The 18,397-nt window shown below is 49.2% G+C and overlaps 1 protein-coding gene across 1 annotated transcript in view; it reads right to left on the reverse strand.

The window, feature by feature from the left end:
- Positions 1 to 14,958, reverse strand: part of DIP2C (disco interacting protein 2 homolog C) — a 196,776-nt gene extending 181,818 nt beyond the window's left edge. Inside the window, exons 1-7 of the mRNA XM_037735141.1 lie at positions 14,844 to 14,958; positions 11,164 to 11,328; positions 11,000 to 11,079; positions 10,792 to 10,908; positions 6,560 to 7,151; positions 4,714 to 4,785; positions 3,034 to 3,201 (exon numbers count right to left, since the gene is read on the reverse strand). Of these exons, the coding sequence (XP_037591069.1) occupies positions 3,034 to 3,201; positions 4,714 to 4,785; positions 6,560 to 7,151; positions 10,792 to 10,908; positions 11,000 to 11,079; positions 11,164 to 11,328; positions 14,844 to 14,958 (1,309 nt within the window). The remainder of the gene's footprint in view (positions 1 to 3,033; positions 3,202 to 4,713; positions 4,786 to 6,559; positions 7,152 to 10,791; positions 10,909 to 10,999; positions 11,080 to 11,163; positions 11,329 to 14,843) is intronic.
- Between the last annotated feature and the right edge of the window lie 3,439 nt (positions 14,959 to 18,397).

Consider the following 18,397-nt stretch of genomic DNA (forward strand, 5'->3'; position numbering starts at 1 on the left):
CACTTACAGGATCGAACAGCAGGATTTAGGCCAGGTTCTAAAAATGATAAAATCCCCTTGACTGGGCTGGACTGAGGTACATGTTGCCCTCCATCATTTCGGTCATTAATTAGCACTTACGTGTTACCATCTGCCATTTAAACTTATCCAAATCAAGAATAAAAATAAAACTGTGGCACAGATAGACGCCTGAGGCAGTGGAAGGTCTCCGGTGCCCATTTCAGGCTCTGCGTGAATCTGAGCATCGTGTGGGCACGGTGGCGTCTGCCCTCAGGACACTGCACATCCATTCTCATATCATGGTAGGGGTGGCCACTCGGTAGAAGGCAAGCAAGTGCTGCCCCAGCCTGACCCCACGGGTAGACTCGGCCCCTCCATCCCGCACCGTGGCATCCATTCAACAAATACCTGCCCAACGTCCACTTTCTGTGAGCAGGCAGCCAGGGCGTTGGGCAGTTTACATCCTACTGCGGGGAGTGGGGTGGAGACTGAGCACCACCCAACTACAGCTGTGGTGTTTCAGGGACAGGACGCCAGGCAGATGGGAACCGCGACCATCTGACTCAGGGATCGGGAGAAATCCCTCAGGACCAAGGGGTCAGGGAAGAAATCCCTCAGGACACAGCATCTGAACTTACCTTTCAACACCACCCAGACACAGCCAAATGTGCAGCCCAAGCAGAGTTCCCAGTGTAGACAGCAGCGTGGCTGTTGGGGAGCCCTGGCAGCAGGGAGTGGGGAGGAACTGAGAAAAGTCTGGATTTGTGATCAGGGATTAGGGTCAACAGCCAGACAGCACAGCACGAGCCTGCAGGCCAGGGCGGCCATCGAGGTCTCGGTGGAAACAGTGTGGGGCTGAACTCTCACTGACCACAGGAGGCCGCTCACACAACAACCCCACAGAGAGAGGCTGTGCCGTGCACACCGACCCCCTTACAGAATCCTTGTAACTGGCACCTGGGGTCAAGCTGTCTGGCTGTTGGAGGAAAAGCAAGCTGGGCCTGGAGAGGAATACTGGATCTTCATAAATCGCTCAAGACCAAGAAACGTTTCACGGACAATCACATAAGAAGTTGCTGTGAGGAGGAGGAGCTGTACCTGAGTGAGGAATATTTCACTGTTTACAACCACCACACTGAAATTTTACTACTTTAAATCTCCACGGTTTGTACTGGAAAAGCAGCGAGCCTTGCTATCAAAGTCCACAGTGTTACTGAGATATCCCTGAAGAGGGTGCCAGACAGTGGAGTCCATTTCCTATGTTTACCAGTTTAACTGGGCTGGCGCTGATGAGGGTGGGTCTGAACCGCAACAGGGCAGGTGCCAAGTGGGCAGCTTCCCTCAACAGGGTCTTCGTCCTGAAAACGATCTTCGGGCACGCTGGCTGACCCTTTCACTGCACATACGATCCTCACATTTCTTCCTGGCTCCTGACACTTTTTTCCCCAACTAGATTTAGGCAGGCGCTCAGCACGGCGCTGACTTCTGAACCCTGACCAGGGGCCCTGATGCCGCCGCTGCCCTCCTGAGCCACTGGGACGCACCTGGCTGGCCTAGAGAATGGAATTCCGAATGCAGCTCGTAATCCTGCATCCCAAACATCCTAGAAACACTTCTACAATACTTTCTGGAGAAATACGGATATAAATGTTGGGTAAAAAGGGGTGGATGTTAATTACAACACTCGCTACTTCCCAGGGATAGTCGGACATGGTGTATGCTCGCTCATCACCAGCAGCATCTCCTAATGAAGGTCGGCAGGGGAACGCAGCCTGGCTGGAACCCCAGCCCCTCTTCCTGAGTCCAGTGTCTGGGCCTGAATCAGGTGGCCTGGGCCATCCCACCTCCTGCTTCCTCACGTTTCCAGCAGATAAATTCTGAAATGGTCCTCATGGCTAAACCCAGTGCTGTCGCCTTCTCATCAACTCTGCCACTTGCTCCTGAGGGTGCAAGGGCGTCAGCCAGGGCTGGAGAGGAGGAAGGTGGTAGAGGCTGGGAGGCAAGGCAGGGGTATCCTCTTCTGAGATCCTGATGGCCAATTTTAATAATAAAGTTTGCCTCTGTGACTTGATTTTACCGATTTTTTTTTTTGAGACAGGGTCTCACTCTGTCGCCCAGGCTAGAGTGCAGTGGCGCAATCATAGCTCACTGCCGCCTTGACTCCCTGGACTCAAGAGATCCTCCTGCCTCAGCCTCCCATGCAGCTGGGACCACAGGCACACCACATTATGCCTGACTAACTTCTTCTTTTGTAGAGATGGGGACTCCCTTTGTTGCCCAGGCTGGTCTCAAACTCCTGGGCTCAAGCAATCCCCCTGCCTCTGCCTCCCAAAGTGCTGGATTACAGGCGTGAGCCCCCACACCCGGCCCTGTACATGATTTTAAAACACCACATTTTGAAGTATAACCACGAACATGAATTTAAAAATTCAACCTGAATATGATTTTTTCATTCTATTGGAAAATGCATTGAACTCCCCTATTGCCTCATGAAATTCCTATATTCCAAATACTATCCACCAAAATAATTTTGACTTTTGAACAGAATCCTTACCTCTAAGAACATACTCTATGATTGACTGGTTTTTCTATTTCAAAAACCCTAACTTGGCTCTTCGGGATGGAAATCTCAAAATTACTCCCTCTAGCAGATCTCAGAGGCCAAGACTTAACAGCTCATCCTTTAATGAGGTCTTTGACTGTAAGAAGACCAGTGACTTTAAGAGCACCTTTATAATTTGTCATGCATTCTTCTTGTTTTGTAAGTGGTGTCCCAACTGAGAAAGTGGAATTGTGAAAGCAACATTCTACTTTAACAGGAAACCCAGAACTAGGCCCTGACTCAGGGACAGAGCCAGCCTCTAGTGAGCTCGGGGCCTGCAGAGTGCCCTGGCTGGAGCTCACTGGAGAATGAATGGGACCCTCAGGCTCAGGCCACGCCCTACGGGCCTATACAGGATGGCACTTGGACAGTGGCCCTTTTTCAAATGTTGTCACTGCTGTGGGGCTGGCTCTCAGCAAAGCAGCGCTCACCGAAACGAAAGTAAAACAGAGGCCGGTTCCCCGCGGTGCTGGCCACCCGCTCCCGGGCCGCGGCTTCTCGGACGTCACACACCCCGATGTGAGCAGAGCGGAATGTTCTTCTCGGTGCTCCTTCACTGTGCTGCAGTCTACACCGAACCACGGCAGCTCCATTTGCTGCTGTAACAAGTTGAAAAAAAACTAATTAATTCAAACTTTAGTTTTTTTTTAATTTGTTACAGCGCTGAGCAGAGCTGCCGACCCCATGCAGAACAGCACACAGACCACCAAGGGGACCACACGGCGTGGCCACCCTCTGAGCCCAGCCAAGGCCAGGGCCACCGCGGGCACCACAGCGCGCTGGAGAACCGTCCTGGGAAGCAGGGGACTGCTTCTGTCTCACTTTTGTTCGGCAAGGCACAAAAGTTAAAACCAACAGTGTCCGCAGCCTGCGGTCAGCCCCCCACCCTTCCACAGGACATGAGGGCACCTGCAGAGGGGAACTCACAGAGACAGGGCTGGGCAGCTGTCACCACATGGCTCTGTGAGAAAAGAATGAGGGAGGGGGCGCAGGCCATCGGGGGATCGCCCAGCACCACCTGAAGCCTCGCACCCCTGTGTGTCCGCCAAGCCCTCTGCCTCCCTTCTCTCGGATTCCTCAGCATCTCTCCCTGACTTAAGCCTCCGCTAAGCAAGGCCTACACGAACACATCCACCGTTACAGCACTGTCTCAAAAATCAAGGTAAGAACAACAGGAAATGAAAACAAAACTACGAATGGCAGAAGCTCCACACCGAGCTTCCTGGAGTGCGAGCCCCAGGAAACTCTCCTTGCTGTCAACAGGACTCCGGACAGGCATCAGGGCCTTGAGAAGAACAGAACTGGGCTTGCGCAGGTGTGGACACATGCATCCTTAAACCTTTTAAAATCTTGTTTCAACGATAAAAACTATGGCGTTCATTTTCCACCTTTAAAATTCATGTTGCTGTCCTTCGTGTTTGAGGAAGACACTGCTTGCGTTGGCTTTAAGCCATTCCTCGAGCCTAGCAAATTTTCAAGGAAGGTCACTTTCTGGCTGAACTGAGCTTGCCTGGGAACTGAGGTGCTAGAATCCTAGTCTAATATGAAGTTCCTTCTCCTGAAATTCACAGAACCTAGCGCAAGTGCAGAGAAGCTACAAGTCTGTACATGTAGAAACGCTGGCAGGGAAGTGATCATCATGCATGTCTATGACCATCTCCCAACACACAACAAACTTCCATGGTTTCAGAGTCCTAGATAGGACATCACAGCACTGTCTAGATTTGGCCTCCTAAGACAGCAACAAATGCCTTGGATTAAACCATAATCAATAGTAAAAAATAACCCTCTAAACCAAGTATGTTGAAATCATAAATCATAAAGTGTATTTTTATGATTACAGCATTTTAAAGTAATCAACACAATATTGATCTGTACTTATAGAGGAAACACCTATTAAATTAGGCACATCATTAGAAAAATCCCGTGTGCCTTAGACATTCCCACAGCCTGTGTGATTGTTAAAGGAATTAGATGCCTGGAGCGTTAAGGCCAGGCACCTTCTCCCACAGACTCAGGAGTACAGAACGTCCGCCTCCAGGCGTTTCTCTGGCACGATGTATTGAACACGCGAAACGAGATGACTCATGCTACTCATCGGGGTTACGTACTCGGAGGCTGCGGCAGGTAGGCTCCAATTAACTTTGACCTCTTCTTTTCATATCCTTTTTGTGTGATGTCACCTGCAAGAGACGGAAAAAGAAGTTCAGCATGGTCTCAGTGGACAGAGTTTATCATTCAATGGTGCTCAAGATGACAGAGTCATCACGGTATCTTGTTTGCCTTATCACTGGAATATTAAAAACAAGGACTGCACACCATGCAATGTGAGTTCCGCCTCAGCTCTCGAACAAAAACCCACAGCACTTACGTCACATAAAACTCATTATGTTAAACATACACCTGTTTCTGGCCCCTTCCTGCTTGGTTTATCCGGCTGGGGTCCAGAATCAGACCCCGGCCACCTCATCGCCACGGGCTGCCACAGGAAGCCAACCCTGGCAGCGGGGGCAGTTGTTAACTCAATCAACAATGGATCCTGCGGCTGCCGGGGCCAGGATGGCCAACACCAGCACCAATCGGCATCTTCTTCATTAATGAGACATTTTCCAATAAGCCTGTCGGTCACAAGGATTTTAAAACCACCACAGTGTTTTTGAAAAAATAAGTGATGAAGGCCAAGGGAAAAAGCCAAAGAACAAAGCCTGCAGAAACCCAGAGGAGGTGAGAAAGGTGCTGTGGTGAGGCAAGAATCCACACGTTAAATCCAACAGCTCGCAGATGGCAAGGGGGCGGCACAGCAGCAGTGCCTTTCCTGGGGCCAGTGCAGTCACAGGCCAAAGCCACCTCATCAACACACAGAGGACTTTCCCAGTCACAAGCTCCGGCGCACACGGAATACTCATTAGCTGCTAATGTTTTTGGAATCTGTTGTATTTTCTTCTAAGACTGATGAAATCATAATTCCTAGAAGCGTTAAAAACTCAAGTTTTAATAAAAATATAGCAAGCGAGTGAGAAGTTATCAGGATGTACACATGAGCCAGTCAACTTGCTTTTCCTAGTCAAGGATGGGCACTGTTGGGGGGCAGCCTTTGCCTCTGCGGCCACCTTCACCGGTTCACAACACAGGTTCTTGTCTCCCCACGGAACACAAGGCCCACGTCTGAACACGGAGCCACAAACAATATGACACGGAATCCGTGTCCGCCCATTGATGAGTGTTCTCGAAGCTAGCTAGCTAGCTGGCCAGCACCAACAAAGGGTTGGTTTCTGCAGAAACATTAAAGCTGTGTGTATGCTGGGCACTCCACATCCGCAGCCATTGGCTGCCCACTGCAGAGGCTGATTGGTCACTTTTGGAAATGCCTCGTTAACCCATTTTACAAAGGATGTCCAAAATCTGAAGCACAGAGGCAGTCACATGCACATGTGCTCTGGAGCTCATGGACGAGTTGCTGCCTCAAATGCTGGCTGTGAAGTCAGTTTCACTCTTTTCTCCTATAGACTAACTCCTGTACCACCCCACCAGAGAGAAAAATATGTGGTTTTGAGGAAACATTATAAAAACAATCTGTAGAGGAAATAAGATGCCAGAAGCCTGGAAATCCTGTCCTGGCCCATCAATCACAGGAGACCCGGTTAACCGGTAGGCACATCCCCGGCCATTTCACTTCAACTCTCTTGAGAGCAGAATGACAGAGGAAGAGGCATCCAGCTTAGGGGGCTTGGCCGACTCAAGTTCCCCTCTTCTGCTGCACAGAGGGTGGGCTGTTCCACCGACGAGGACAGAGCAGAAACCGACCCCATCCACACGCTCAGCCTTGAATCCCCTGAAAAGGCAGCACAGCAAATGCACTGTTCTCCCTGTGGTTCCCAGCCCAGCCTGGAAGGTGGCGGTGTGAGGAGGAAGCTCCTCCACCCACTCTGTCCCATGCTCAGCATCTAGAGGAGTCACCTCCACAGCCTGCTCCCTGCAGCTGAGGAAATACCCCGGTGAACAGGAAAGAAAGGGCCAGGAGCAGATGGAACACAGCTGCACCCGGGATGATGATGGGTGAGCACCTGCCCTGCCACACAACAACATGCCAGGCAGCTCTCCAGCCGACTGCCCACTGCTCCAGTGTCCCGGTGGCTCTCCCGGCCAACTGCCCCGCTGCTCCAGTGTCCCGGTGGCTCTCCCGGCCAACTGCCCCACTGCTCCAGTGTCCCGGTGGCTCTCCTGGCCGACTACCCGCTGCTCCAGTGTCCCGCTGGCTCTCCCAAACGACTGCGCGCTGCTCCAGTGTCCCGGTGGCTCTCCCGGCCAACTGCCCCACTGCTCCAGTGTCCCGGTGGCTCTCCTGGCCGACTGCCCGCTGCTCCAGTGTCCCGGTGGCTCTCCCAGACGACTGCCCGCTGCTCCAGTGTCCCGGTGGCTCTCCCAGACGACTGCCCGCTGCTCCAGTGTACCGGTGGCTCTCCCGGCCGACTGCCCGCTGCTCCAGTGTCCTGGCCTTGCAATCTGCCTTGCACAATTCTACGATCAAGTCCCATCCTGAAAGCCCTATCTACAACCAGATTTCAGCTCCCAAGTCTCACTAATTTCTCAGTTGACCATTTAAGGGTGGAGAGCTGCTCTTCCTTAATTTTAAGTTGAGGCTGGCATCAAAGAAAACTGATGGTGAACTCTGTCTCACTTCAGAAAGCTCAGGTTGCCAAGGCCCCCAGCGGGAGGAACAAGTGCATTCCTCCAGGCCCATGGCTCCTCTCCCCAGGGAAGTCATTCCTGCAGGCCTAACTGTACACGTCTTCTCACACTCCTCACCAGGCTCCGCAGCAAATCTCAGGACGGGGAAGGGCCAGACACAAGGAGAAGTTGCTACTGAAAAGCAGGTGTTTGGCTTGATTTGAATCAAACCCTCAATCAATCAGCAAAGAAAATTTCCAGAAAACACTAAGAAATCCTAGGTGACTATCATCTCTCAAAACCTAGGAGGTGGGAAAGGGCGGCACCACTGAGTCACATCCACGCCCTGCACTTCCCCCAAACCGTGGTCTGCAAGCTAAGTCTCCAGGCTGAGCCCAGGCTCCAGGCCACTTCTTGAGACGCCCTGTGCTCACAGCCAGCTCCTTAGGGAGCTGCCAGGCAAGACAGAGTTCCGTCCAGCTCTTCACAGGAGGGTTTGCAGGCCCATCCCCAAAAAAGACATTATTTAATCCTATAACAACTTATTTTACAGAGGAGAATTTGAGGTACAGACGGTATTTATGTTCCTCGCCCAGGACCACAGAACCAAGACACAAGTCTGTCCAGCTCCGAAACCTTGTTCCATGAAAACCACGCCCAGAGTCTTCCACTCTAAAGCTGGTGCAGTGTCCAGAGACTGCACCCTGGCTTCCTGGGCCTTCCTGGTGTATTCACACCCCTGCACATTTTCCCCACTCCATAACCTGCCTGGGAAGTGCCCCTCTCCGAAGGAAGCAGGACTCTACTTCCAGCTTTGCCGTCTCCCAGCCCCTGCCCTGCTTGGTTGACGCCTCCTGGTGCCCACGGCACCAATCACACAGTATAGCTTGTGTGATGTTGTGGATGACTGTTTACAGCTTATTTTTAACACACACGCACAGCTGATCCTTAAAACTGGACAATGTCCCATAGAACTGCACCTCGACCAGGTTGTTACAAACTGAAGCCAGTGTGCTCCTGCACGTACTCACACAAGTGCATACACACACAGACGTCTGTGCCTGACACGGAGAGACCTGCAGATAAGCCACTGGTGGGGAGCACTGAAGACCGAGGCAGACGTGGGAGATCATTTGCCTGTTCAGTGACTGGGGGGCGGGCCGAGGGGAAACTTAGGACAATTTTATCACCAAAGTGCAGAAGACAATGGCTTGATGTGTGTGCTGCCCCAAAGTGCCTGACGCCGTGGCCCGAGACCAGGCTCACTCAGCACCCAAAGCTCAGGGCTCACAGGCTCTTGCTACGTTTTCATGGAAAAAGTCCAGTTATTTTTAACTCTGAAATACCTCAGCATCTGGCAGACAGAGCTCCAAAAGATTCCCATCAGACTCGCTGCAAGTTTACATGAGCAAGCCTTCTAGCAGCGGGGCTTTGACAGGCTGTCCTTTATTGTGAAGAAACCAATGTTTCCTCTGTGAATACAGTAATAGGTAATAGGCGATACCCCAGTAAGACAAAGTCACCAGCAGAACACTGAGACAGAGGGATGATGCTTCTTTCCTTCCCCAAATGGAAGAATTCTTTTTTTCACTTAGGTTGCAGTCTGGAGTTTCAGGGCAAAACCCAATTCTTAGAAAAGCAAGGAAAGGTCTGCCCGGTAAACTCAGGGTTAAAATGACAGAAGGGGACACCCAGCCCTGTGGCTTGGGGGCCCTTCCTCTCCGGCCTGGCCCACACCAGCCAATCTGGCCCCATGCAGAGCCAGTGCTATCCGAGAGCCCTGTGGCCCTCAGGGATGAAGGAAATGGGCCACAGAGCTGCTTCCACAGTGGGGCTCAGCTCCGAGCACACAGCCCCACTCGGCAGTGATGGTTTCCATGCGAAATGTCAGGAGATTATTTAATGCTGGAGTGAATGCTGTATATTACAAAGCAATTGTTTCCATGTTCGGAATTCTACGGCCGTCAGGAGCCCTGGTGCTGCTGCTCCCCGGAGCCTACTGCTTTATAAGGAACCAGGAGACCCTGGAAGGCACTGCCCTCTCAGCAAGGCTGAGTTCTTTTAATCTCCGATAGGCTTCTTTGTTCTCCAGCAGAAGCTGTAGGCCGGTAACAGCTCCTGCGTGTACCTATCACCTGCACTGGGGACAGGGACAGGAGGACCTGGGATGTCCTCTCACCCCAGCAATCTGAGCACAGCACGGGCCCCCCACAGGCCAGCTAACTAATGTGGGTCTTATTTTTCTCATGGATAAAAAATAGATAACAGCACCTATATACCTGCTACCGCAGATAGATCAAACACACAGGATGTGAAGGTCTCAAAGTACAAGAAAATCTTTAAAAATTCAACAAGCACTCATTCAATACCTGTTACACTTTCAACTTGTGAGAGACGTCCGAGTCAAGGGGAGACTCACGAACACAGACCTGCTGTGCAGCCTTCAGGGCCACAGGAATCGCCCCTTCAGGGGAGGGAGGCAAAGAAGAGGGACCCCGGAAAACCAGGGACTAGGGAGAAACTCAAAATCCTGACCCCTTGAGAACACAGTCGTTCTGCTTTGAAGTCAACCACCATCTTGGGACCGCGGACACGTAGGCTCCTGTGCTGCTGAGACGCTTCAAGCTCTGGGGCTGAGGCTCCTGGCCCCACGCACACCCCAGGAAGCAGCCAGAAGGGTCGCTACAAGAATGCAAACATGGTGAGCCTGTCTCCCCAAACCGAGTCAGAGGCTTCTCCCTGCTGTTTGGGCTGGGACCAAACTCCCCACAGGGCCTCCAAGTCCTTCCTGACTTGCCCTGCCACCTTCACCTGCTCTGTTGCGGTTCCACCTGCACCTGCTGTGCCCATTACCACCTCATTCTCACCAGCCCCCAGCACATTTCCAGTGTGAGTACAGTATGAGCAACTTAAATTCCATAAAGGTCTTTTAAATAAAGGAGCCAGGGTAAACATAAAGCCTGCACTGGGATTCATACATTCATCAAAGCTTTCTGTTTAATAAAAACATTATTTACTGTTATTTAGTGCCTAGTGCCCCCATACTCCAGGTGGCAGAGCATGACCCTGCCTCAAACACACACACACACACACACACACACACACACACACACTCTCTCTCTCTCTCTCTCTCTCTCTCTCTCTCTCTCTCTCTCCCCCTCTCTCTCTCTCTCTCTCAATGGCAGGAGCAGAAAGGCAACATTTAATTAATGGCAGGAGCAAGAAGGTTGTAGACACACTGTTGTGTTCAGATGTCCAGGTCACTTCGAGTTTTACCTTTTTGGTTTTCTGAATTTGTACTGTCCCCTGTAGCTCTTCTATCTGGTGTGTTAAGAATTCCAGTTGGAAGGGGGATTAAAGGAAAGAGCTTGGAGTCCATTCTACTTTCAACACATGGATCAAAAGAACAGGAGAAAGATCAACAGAAGTTCACACTACTGCAGCGGTCTTGAAAATAAGCTTCTGATGTTAAAAGAAAACATCGTAGTACTAACAGTCCTTGAAGGGCTTAAAATACGAACGTCAGTGAAATTTTTGACAATTCGAAGGGAGGGTGCGGCGTGCGTGTGGAGCAGCTTTGTGAGTTTGAGGAGATTCCAGTCCTCCTGCAGCCTCACAACACCCCCTCCTTCCTGTCCCTGGAAGAGTGGGGGCTCTGCACGAAGTCTCCAGAGACGCCCCAGCGCTGGTCCTGGCCAGTCAGAAGATTTGAGCATACCCGTTTCACACAAAACTGCTGTCGTAACTTGCTAAAAACTCTTCAGGCAAGCGTAATTTCTCCAGGATGTTCTGGTAGTTGGAAATCCCTCCTTCACACAAAAAGGAAAAAGAAATCACCCTCTGTAGAAGGGCAGCTCTGAGAAGACTCTGCCGGTATTACACCAGCTATTTACGTTTCTCATGATGCTGATTCTCGGTTTTCCAGATCTCAGGCCTCACCGGTGAGTTGGTTTTACTGGATGTCGTATTTCGATTTTCCGGTGGTGGGGGCAGGGAAAAGGGGCAAGGTAGGGCCGATGAGGCCCAGATTCCATGATTTCTATCTAGATATTTAGAAGCTGAAGTGTACAACAGGACCCGGCATGGCCCAGTCCTCCCTGTGGGCTCTTCTCAGATGGCCGCTGTGGGCCTCACGGCTTGAGAGCAAGCCTCTTGCGCTCCACCCTCCGCTCCACAACAGAAAGAGGGAGAAACCCCTCAGAGTTTTTCCTTTGGATTGGGAGAGGGCATGAACCTGAGGATAGAGGCTGATTATCCACCTACAAAGCTGGGGTCCAACTGCAGACTTTACAGACAACTATGGCATTTAAACGTGATGGATTCCACAAGCATTATCATCCTGATTTCACAGATGACAGTCTCAGCAAGTCCGAGACGCCTACCAAATGAATGTCACCACGTAGAACCGCCTGGCCCTGTGCTGCTGTCCCACCCCTGACTACAGGAGATCCTTCAGATGCCACAGCAGGGAGAATGTCATGGCCCTGCTGAAGGAGGGGATGACAACTGGAAGAAACCAATGTTCACATCACTTCCAGGATCTGAAAAGTTAGACTGGACCACCCTGAGGTGGGCAGTGGATCGGTCTATCCAGATGCCAGGCCACAGGGAATGGCTGCAACCCCGAACCATGTGACCCACTTCTGCATCAGAAAGTGCTCTCAGGGAAACAAGAGAACTGCTAAGGCTATCAAAGACTGAATCGCGTTGACAACAGAAAGAAGTGGGCTAACCTCAACAAACACAAAAGTGCATGCCGTCCCGAGTCCTAAACCCTGGGAAGAGCACATCTCTGTCAACAGCACTCCACAGATGCTGTGTTCACACCAGAGTCAGAAGCGAGCAGTGAGCTCAGCACTGGAGCCAGCAGAGCCTCAACTTTCCACAATACATCAAGCACTGTCTTCCTATTTTAGAAGCACACACCCCCTCGCCCAGAGTTTGACTTTAAGTCTTTGCAAAATCATTTAAGCAGCTGTGGAGTAGCTATGGCTTTCTGCTCAGTTGCCTTTTGAAGCTAAAGCGCCCAAGAGTCAAATCAATCCAAGAGGCTGCTCATCCAGTCCAAATGCAGCATGAGAGAGCAAAGCTCAGAGAGAGGTGTAGTGAGTGGCCAGGCCACCTGTGCCCGCATCAACCAAGGGGGTCTAGGAAGGTAAATTCTGCAGTGTTGGCAAAGATGTGGAGCACGCAGTTGATGGGAGTGCAAATCAGTGCAGCTGTTGTGGAAAATAGCATGAAGCATCTTCCAAAACTAGAAACAAACCTTTATGATCCAGCAATCCCACGTCTGGGTAAATATCCCAAGGAATTAAAACTAGCATAATGGAGAGATACCTGCACGCTCATGTCCACCGCAGAGCTATTCACAATCACTTAGATGTGGAATTGACCTACGTGTCCGTCAGTGAATGAGCAGATAGAGAAATCATGGTGTACAGACACAATGAATACTATTGACCTTAAAGAACAAAATCCTGTCATTTGCAAAAACAGATAAACCTGGAAGATATTAGGCTAAGTGAAATAAACCAGGCACAGAAATACAAATACTGCATGGTCTCACTTATGCAGGGCATCTAAAAGAGTAGAATTTATAGAAATAGAGTGGAATAGGGGTTACCAGCGACTGGAGATGTGCACACAGGGAGATGCTGGTCAAGGGCACATACTTCATGAAAAGATGAGTAAATTCTGGAGATATAATGCACAGTATGATAAATACAGTTAATAACAACGTATTGTCCACCTGCAATTCAGTCAGTGAATGGATCTTAGGTATTCTCACACACACACAAGTTAACTACAATGCACAGCGTGGTAACTACAGTTAATAACATGTATCGTCTGCCTGCAATTCAGTCAGAAAAGGGATCTTACCTATTCTCACCACACACACAAGTTAACTACAACGCACAGCAGGGTAACTACAGTTCATAACAATGTATTGTCTGCCTACAATTCAGTTAGAGAAGGGATCTGAGGTATTTTCCCCCCACAGGAATTAACTACAAGGTGAGGAATGTGTTATTAATAGCTTGAATTCAGGGAGGAAAAAAAACCCTGAAATCCTTCCCTTCCCCCTCCCTGAAAACTATTTATAGATTTTGAATGTTGGTCTATGTGGAAAAAACTGTTTCTTCTAGTGAGTGGGTAAGGCGTGCTAAAGTACATCCTTCAGTGTCCATGGGTGAGGGCTCCCAGTGGATCAGGATCCCAAACTCTACGGATGCTCGAGTCTCTGACAAAGGCGCAGCTTCTGCACAGAACCTATGCATGCTCTCCTCTGTACTTTAACTCTCTAGATTACTCGTCATACCCAAAACAACATGAGTTCTGTGTAAACGGTGATTGTACTGTATTGTTTAGGGAATCATGAAAATGAAAAAGTCTGCACATGTTCAGAGCAGGTCAGAGCATTCTTTTCTTTGTGAAGAGTTTCATCTTCAGTTTGGCTGAATCTAGGGTAATAGAACCCACCGACCTGGAGGGCCAACTCTACATCTTGGAGATTTTTAAAATTCAACAGGCAGGGGGAAGGAATACAGGCTCTCCCTCCCACACCCCTCAGTACTTCCTGGTGGTTCTGCTGTGTTAGCTGCTTCTCTTTTGACCAACTTCAGAATGAATCTTCATCAGCAACAGGGCAGCTCTGGACAGAGGGAAGCAGGTGTCCTTCTCTCAAAAACCGTGTTTGCTACAGCAACAAGCTCAAAACCATGTCTTCTTCCAGACGTTCATCCTGAGGAATCCGAACCGTATGTAGGGAAGATCAGTCCTGTCACATACAGCAAGTTCCTGGACCCAAGGAAATGAAACATGCAGCCAGGGCTCCTCTGATGCACACAAGACCATGTGGAGAAGCATCCGGTAGCGTTAGGGCATCGGGCTGGTTCCACCATACAGATGGGACGCAGAGGACAAATTTCTTGAAGCAACAGTCATACATTTGGATTGAAATGCAAAATGCAAGCACCAAAAAAAATAGCTGTTTTGGAACAGGTTGGGACAGGGAAAATATCTGTCATGAGATTAAGAACAATATTTTTTGGGGACAAGGTCTGCTCTGTTGCCCAGGCTGGAGTGCAGTGGTGCAGTCATGACTCACTGCAGCCTTGACCTCCCATGGTCAAGTGATCCTTCCACCTCAGCCTTCTGGGTAGCTGGGACCACAGGCAGGCACCACCACACCTGGCTAACTGTATATTTTTTATAGAGATGGGGTCTCACTGTGTTGCCCAGGCTGGCCTCAAGCTCTTGGGCCCAAGTGATCCTCCTGCCTGGGCTTCCCCAAAGTGCTGGGATTACAGGCATGAACCACCGAATCCAGCCTCTGTCGTGAGTTTTATAAACACAGGACTTGAGTGTTTTCCAACCTCTTGCTATCCAGCTGGCTTCCTTGGCTGTGGCGATGGCAGTGCTGCTGCTGTGGCGTTGATCACCTCTTCAGGAAGGGCAGGGAAGCAGGTGACAGGGACGTGGTGTACCCAGGGAACAGCCCAGCCCTAACAGGAGATGCCTCAGCTGAAGGAAGTCCTCAGAGCACCCCCATCTCCACACCGATCCCACTCACCATCAGCAGTTTGGGCCACGGAAGCAGGCGCCAGAAGAGATGCTTGCCTCTCCTCGGGGGTCACGTCCGACAGACCCCACCCAGGACATGTAGAACAGGGCAGAGTCACACTCATTTCTCCCTGCTGCCCAGGGGATTCTCTTAGGGGCTCGTCAGAAATGCACGTCTGTCAAGGGATGACTGTTTGACTTCCATTTCATTTACCTGAAATGAAGTTTCTGCTCATTCCTTCTCAGCAAATGCAATTTTTCAATGAAGAATTCAGCTCACCCCAAGACTCTGGGCTCAAGTTTGCCCTGATCTCCATCCCTGAGTACAAAACCTCCTCTCAGCTCCAGGGTACCTTGGGAAGAGTCAGGACCCCACTCACCATCCTGCAGCAACACCCCAGGCCTAAAAAAAAAAGTGTCTGCCATGCAGACAAGCTAAGGGGGCAATGAGCATTTGTTGAGTCCTGCGGTTAATTACAGATAAACATGGTTTTTGAGAACTGTGAATGCATATTTTCTGTGATGTTATTTATCTGCATGCCGGCATTTCTCACCAACGCTCCTCTGCACTGCAGAGCACTGCTGACTTCGGAGAAAAACTGCTTTCCTTGAGGGATTCTCAACTACCTGTTTTCATGCAAGGCACTGACTCTGAAAACTCAGTCCTATTCATGTTTTTTATCCTTTTTCACACACTGAAAATGGGCTGCTCAATGAGAATGGCATGGCTGAACCCCTCGATGGCCACGCGGCTGAGGTTCGCCACATGCTGAGGACCCCTCAGCAAGCGCAGACTCCTGCAAGCCTTCACAGGACGTGTGGGTTCACCTGGGCCCTCCCCTACATCTATATATCCCGGGGACCCCTGCAGGCAATGCCCACCAGCTTCCCTGACACCCACCTCCCTGCTCATCAGCGTCTGGGGTGAAGGGGGGTTCAAAGCCCTGCCTGTCTCAGGAGCAGGGCCCATGGCTGCTTCCATGTTCTCTTCCTGAGACCTATGGCCACCAGCCCCTGGCTGCTCCGTCAGCCATTATCCGGTACTATTTCAGTAGGTCCTGTGACCTCACAAATCCAAGATACACGAGGAGAAAGTGACTGCTGCTTAGTAATTAAACACAAATACGGCAGTTTTCACTTGGCCCTTGCTTGGAAACACTGTATGTGCACCTAGACTTTATGTGAGAATTTCCAAATGCCATAGAAATTATCCTGGACTTTATTTCCTCATTCATTCATCCCTCAAATATTTAATCCCTACTGTGTGTCATATGACGGACAGAGTCTAGTACATGAAACAGAAATCCTACATAACATAGAAGACACACAAAACCGAGAACTGTACACAGAACACAGACACAGTATCACCAAATGTGTGCTGGATAAAAGATTTTAAAAGTTTTATTTTAAAACTTTTTACAAGTTGGAAGTAAAGGGATGCTTAAGTCAATGACTCCAGTGACTTTCTTAAACAAATCGCCCCATCTGGGTAAGAAATGGAAAACAATGTGAGGCAGGCCGGGTCCCACCAGGAGAGGAATGACGGCACCGTCCTCCCCTCACAGGTTCAGGACTCAGAAGATGCCAAGATACCACCCTTGAAGCTAAATTTTTCTGACAATCTTGCTTTCTAATATAATAGTTCAGTCCTGAAGAGGCTTGCAGTGGATTTAAGAGGTCTGAGGTTTTCTTTTGGAGAGTGGAGGGGGCAAATGACTGACGAGAAGACATATGTAATCAGCTCAAGTTATTCCAGAGAAGTTCATACAAACGTGGCAACTCTCTCTGAGACCAGTGAGCTGGTGGCATCCCTCCAGGAAACGCTGAGGCTTCCTGTGCACAAATTCACATCGCATCAAAAATACCCCAAGTTGCAGGGAGGAAAGCAGAGACAATTCCTTGCGCAACACGTAAATATGGTAAGATTTTGATGGCTTCACTAGCTATTTAAATAATAACGTTGATGGTACAAACTTTAATTTCTGGAAGCATCCTTTCTAAAAGATTCTGCCCAACCTTTATTATATGGAATGATTAAGAATATACTTTATTCACAAGGCAAACAAAGTAGAACATATGTAATCCTATCCTCACTGATACACTAAGAGAACTTGTCAAAGATTTCTGCTTTGCAATACTGACTCCTACAATAAAAGAATCAAACCCGTTGTTTATATAAGCACATGTGTATTCAAGGGTTTTTATTATGTTTATGAAGAGACATGCATTGGTACCCTATATCCCAATTATAGAGGGAAGATGAAAATATCCAATCAGAGAGAATGGGGGGTGGGTCTTCATTCATTTAAAGTGGAAAAAAGAGGCCAATAATCAAAGTGCAAAACAGCCTGAAGAACATGATATTACAAGGTAACTTGCAGAACAAAGCAGCCCAGACAAGCAAATGGACTGGCACAGAGAAACACAAATGAGAGTAAAATTACATGTAACTCAAAACATGAGCACCGCAGTATTCATTCAAGAATATGCATTACATACCTACTGCATGCCAGGTGCCATGTCAGGTGTTTGGCAATATCAGAACACCAAATATAAAACTTCTGCATCTGCAAAGCACTTCAATTCCCGGCCAGGTGCGCTGGCTCCCTGTGCCTTGGGAGGCTGAGGTGGGAGGATCGCTTGAGTCCATGAGTCTAAGACCAGCCTGGGCAACACAGTGAGACTCCATTTCTACTACATTAATTAATTGGGTGTGATGGAATGCACCTGTAGTCTTAGCTGCGCAGGAGACTGAGGTGGGAGGACTGCGTGAGCCTGGGAAGTCGAGGTTGCCGTGAGCTCCGATTGCACCCCTATACTCCAGCCTGGGTGATAGCGACCCTATGTCTAAACATTCAAATTCCCACATAATTTTTACAACACCAATACACCATGCGGCCATCTTCCCGATAACCTCAATTATTTCCTGGTCAAGGCACAGAATGTGAAGATATTACGAGGCGCATGCAAAAACTAAACCTGCGTGAATTTTTATCTTTTGCTAAAATGAGATCTGGGTGAACTAAATAAAACCACCATGAGCGTTCCAAGCGTTTCAATTAAAATCTATGAAGTGCCGCCAAAACAGTGATGGGATGCAGCATGAAAGGTACACATTTGAAAAAAGTACGGTCTCAGGTCCATAACCTAAGCTTCTATCTTAATTTAAAAAAGTAAAGTGAACTCAAAGCCAGTAAAAAGAAAGACACCATAAAGAGCACAAATCAAAGAAACTGAAAACACAAAGAAGCAAAACCAAAAGCCTACATATAAAAATTCCCAAGGAATCTACAAAAGTAAGTCCTAGATGCAATACCTGAGTTTAGTGAGGTCACGACACAGTCAAATCTTACTTCTACATACTGGCAATTAGTATTTGGAACCTAAGTTTTTAAAACAATACCATTTACGGTAGCTGTATAAAAGCCACTTAGGTATAAACCTAACAAAGTACACAGAGAATGTGTATGAGGAAAACCACAAAATACTGATGCAAGAAAGAAAAGAGCTACATCAACTGAGTCACAAGTCCGAGGAGAAGTGGCAACAGTCAAGATGCCAATT

This window comes from Cebus imitator, unplaced genomic scaffold, assembly GCF_001604975.1.
Source record: "Cebus imitator isolate Cc_AM_T3 unplaced genomic scaffold, Cebus_imitator-1.0 Scaffold732, whole genome shotgun sequence".
NCBI classification, from domain to species: Eukaryota; Metazoa; Chordata; class Mammalia; order Primates; family Cebidae; genus Cebus; species Cebus imitator.